Source organism: Aplysia californica, unplaced genomic scaffold (assembly GCF_000002075.1).
Source record: "Aplysia californica isolate F4 #8 unplaced genomic scaffold, AplCal3.0 scaffold00255, whole genome shotgun sequence".
In the NCBI taxonomy this organism is placed as follows: Eukaryota; Metazoa; Mollusca; class Gastropoda; order Aplysiida; family Aplysiidae; genus Aplysia; species Aplysia californica.
Window position 1 is genome coordinate 985211 of NW_004797525.1, and position 3024 is coordinate 988234.

A 3024-nucleotide genomic window follows, 5' to 3' on the forward strand; every position below is an offset into this window, starting at 1 on the left:
CCCTTCTCTTCCCTTCCCTTCCCTTCCCTTCCCTTCCTTTCTCGTCCCTTCCCTTTCCTTCTCTTCTCTTTCCTTCCCTTCTCTCCCCTTCCCTTCTCTTTTCTTCCCTTCACTTCCCTTCCCTTCCCTTCCCTTCCCTTCTTTTCTCTTCTCTTCTCTCTAGTGTTTTTGTGAAACTTTTTGACTTTCCTTATCGGCTTGACGAGGGAATTATAAACATGTCATTTTTCTTGCAGGTCTTCAGCAACTGAGAGAGACCCAACTAGCAGCGAACACAGCAAGGAAAGTTTCACCTTTCTCGGTGGGCATTGTTCGGCATTTCATTTGACAATCATTATATTTGTCCCCCTCAGAGGATTTCTGTTTCTACCAGACAAGATTACTGAATCGTGACAGCAGAAACTTGAGTGACCAGAATAAAACAAAGGGAAAACAAGTCACAGGTGTAGAGCTGTGCTATTTATTTCTGTCTCCGAAGAATTCTCCGTCGTCAAAATGATACAAGGTCGCGTCTTGGTGTTGATTTGTGTCCTGATCTTGGCGGTTTCCGCTTCAGTTAGCGAGACAATCCGGCAAATCCCGCTGATGGAGGTCGGAAGTCTGTGGGTCAAGGCCGTTGAGACCCTGGCGTCTCGTCTGCTCACTGCCGTCACCACCGTACCGGATATGACGGACCCTCTGACGTATGCAAAACTTGCGGTGCTCGCTGGCGTGCTGTACGGTGTGTGGGCCGTGTTTTTCCGACCTTTGAACCGGGTGCGCAAACTTGGGGACATCGGCTACATCCCAGAGGGAGCCTACTCCACCAAAGAAACCGCCAGTATGGTGCAGAAGCGACGCAAGGTGGGCAAGATCCCGCCCCCTTACCCCAACGGCTGGTTTGGAATTATGGAGAGTTTTCTGCTGAAGAAAGGAGAGGCTAAAACTGTCAGTATGCTTGGTGAGTACTGTATAGAGAATAAGATAAGATAAGATAAAATAAGATAAGATACTCCAGGGTAAGATAAGGTAAGTTAAGATAGGATAATATAAGATCTCCACGATACCTGTATCCCGACATTTTTGGCCGTCCCGAGTTACTAAGACCATGAGATTAAAACAATAAAAACAAATGCTCTTTCTGCTCTAGCAAAATTATAAGATTTTTTTCTGATTCGTTATCCAGATATTCAAAGAACTGCATTTGAAAAAGCTTGACGTATTGTGAAACTCAAAATTATTAACCTCAAATTTCTCAAAATTATGTACTGAGCAAATAGAACTTTGTAATTCTCAGGTAGCGAAATAAGACCAGTGTTAAATGATGACAACCGTACTACAAAGTTACCACAGCAAATAGAACAATAACAAGAGAAGAAGGTCGAGGAAGATATAACCCTCCACAGATAATATGGCGTTGTAGAGAAATCAGGCGCTCGTCAAGATAATGACATTTCTTTTTCTTTTTGTATGTGTTTCACGGTGCTCGCAATTGCATAAGGTCATATGAGTGCGCGGGACACACCAAGCATTTTCAGTTAGTAGGAAATTTTGAATTTTGCCCTGGTGGCGGCCGAAGCCTACTCTTATCGATCTTAGACCACCAAGGGATCTTTAATGACATCGAAACAATCAACACAGTTTCGCCCGTTCGACAATTTTTAACGAATGTGGTTTTTCTTTTCGTCTTTTTTTATTCCTCAGCCCCTTTTATGTCCACATAAACCCTCATGTTGGAGTGCACTTTAACTGAAAAGCGTTAATCAAAAATATAAAATGTAAATTCCCAGTTTCCTAAGCGACCAAACTTTGGCTACCACTTTCTTTCTAATTTCACCTCTGACTCGAGGCGACCCCTCACCTATTTCAATTTCAATTTTCTTGACTTCTGTTCAAGAAAGATGGGTATTTTTTTTCACCAAAAGCAAGTCAAATAAACAAACTTTAAGATTTTACCAGTAGAGCAGCTCCATATACGCCCAAAAATTGACGAGCGCCTGATTCCACCGCGTCGTGTACAGAAATTTTAACGTGCTGTAAATTACTTTTTCGTCCGTCTTGCTTGAGAGCATCTTAATGGTGTACATTATCCACCTATGAGGAATAATAAATCTCCATTCGTGTGAAGGTGTAGGGCTGTAAAGGAGCAGGTATAAAAAAGAAACCCTGTCATATAACACTCTTTTGTCACGGCAGGGTGCTTGAGTTCACAGCTGAGCGATAGGTCAATGTGATTCTTAAGGTCAGTCAAAGAAAAATGGTGAAATGGTATGGATTTAACGCCCCTATCAACACTATTAGGTTATTAAAGGGGCGGGACGTCCTAGTTTAACGTACGTCTCCGATAGGACCGAGCCAAGTGGCAAGTTCATGTAAAGTGCCTTTCCCAAGGACACAACGTCGGACCGAGCTAAGGCTCGAACAAGTCAAAGATCGTACATAACAAGATAGTTCACTCGGACAAAAAAATGTCTGCGGAAGTCCGCGCATTGCTTCAGATGGCTCTGCAAGACTTTGTTTTGTGTTTTGAAGCTCTCTTCCGTTTCTCCAGAAGAAGAATAGGAATAGCACAGTTTGTTAGTTTCACTTTTATTGTTTTTCACACAAGTAGGGTAACTTTGTACGCAAAGTCCGCGGTTTTTTTTTCGAAGAGAGTGCCAACAAATTTGGAGGACATTTGTTTTTAATTGACTCAAGGAGAGGAGTGAACTATCTTGTTTAACACGATCTTTGGGTCAGTGCAATTCTTTGTTTGTCTTGTGTTTGTTATTTTTCTTTTGGTGTATATATTATATGTAAAAAAAAAGTGTTAAACATTTTTTATATGGCACTTGCAACATGCCCATCAAGGTGCCCGTAAAGTAATGTACAACTTCTAGTTTACGGATTCTCACAACACAAAACTACGGAACAAATCGATCCAACATTCTGTATTGTGAACGAGTCTCAGCTTGCACTTGAACAGGCTCATGTTATACTTAATAAACTCATAAAATTTCACAACGTCTAATCGCAGAAGTATTGCGAAATAAACGTAAATTCCCA

General features: G+C 41.6%; 1 protein-coding gene across 1 annotated transcript in view; it reads left to right on the plus strand.

Moving 5' to 3' along the window:
- LOC106012081 (cholesterol 7-desaturase) overlaps positions 1 to 940 on the plus strand; it is a gene marked incomplete at its 3' end in the record, with an annotated part of 24878 nt that extends 23938 nt beyond the window's left edge. Inside the window, 1 exon segment of the mRNA XM_013083817.2 lies at positions 237 to 940. Coding sequence (XP_012939271.1) covers positions 496 to 940 — 445 coding nt within the window.
- Between the last annotated feature and the right edge of the window lie 2084 nt (positions 941 to 3024).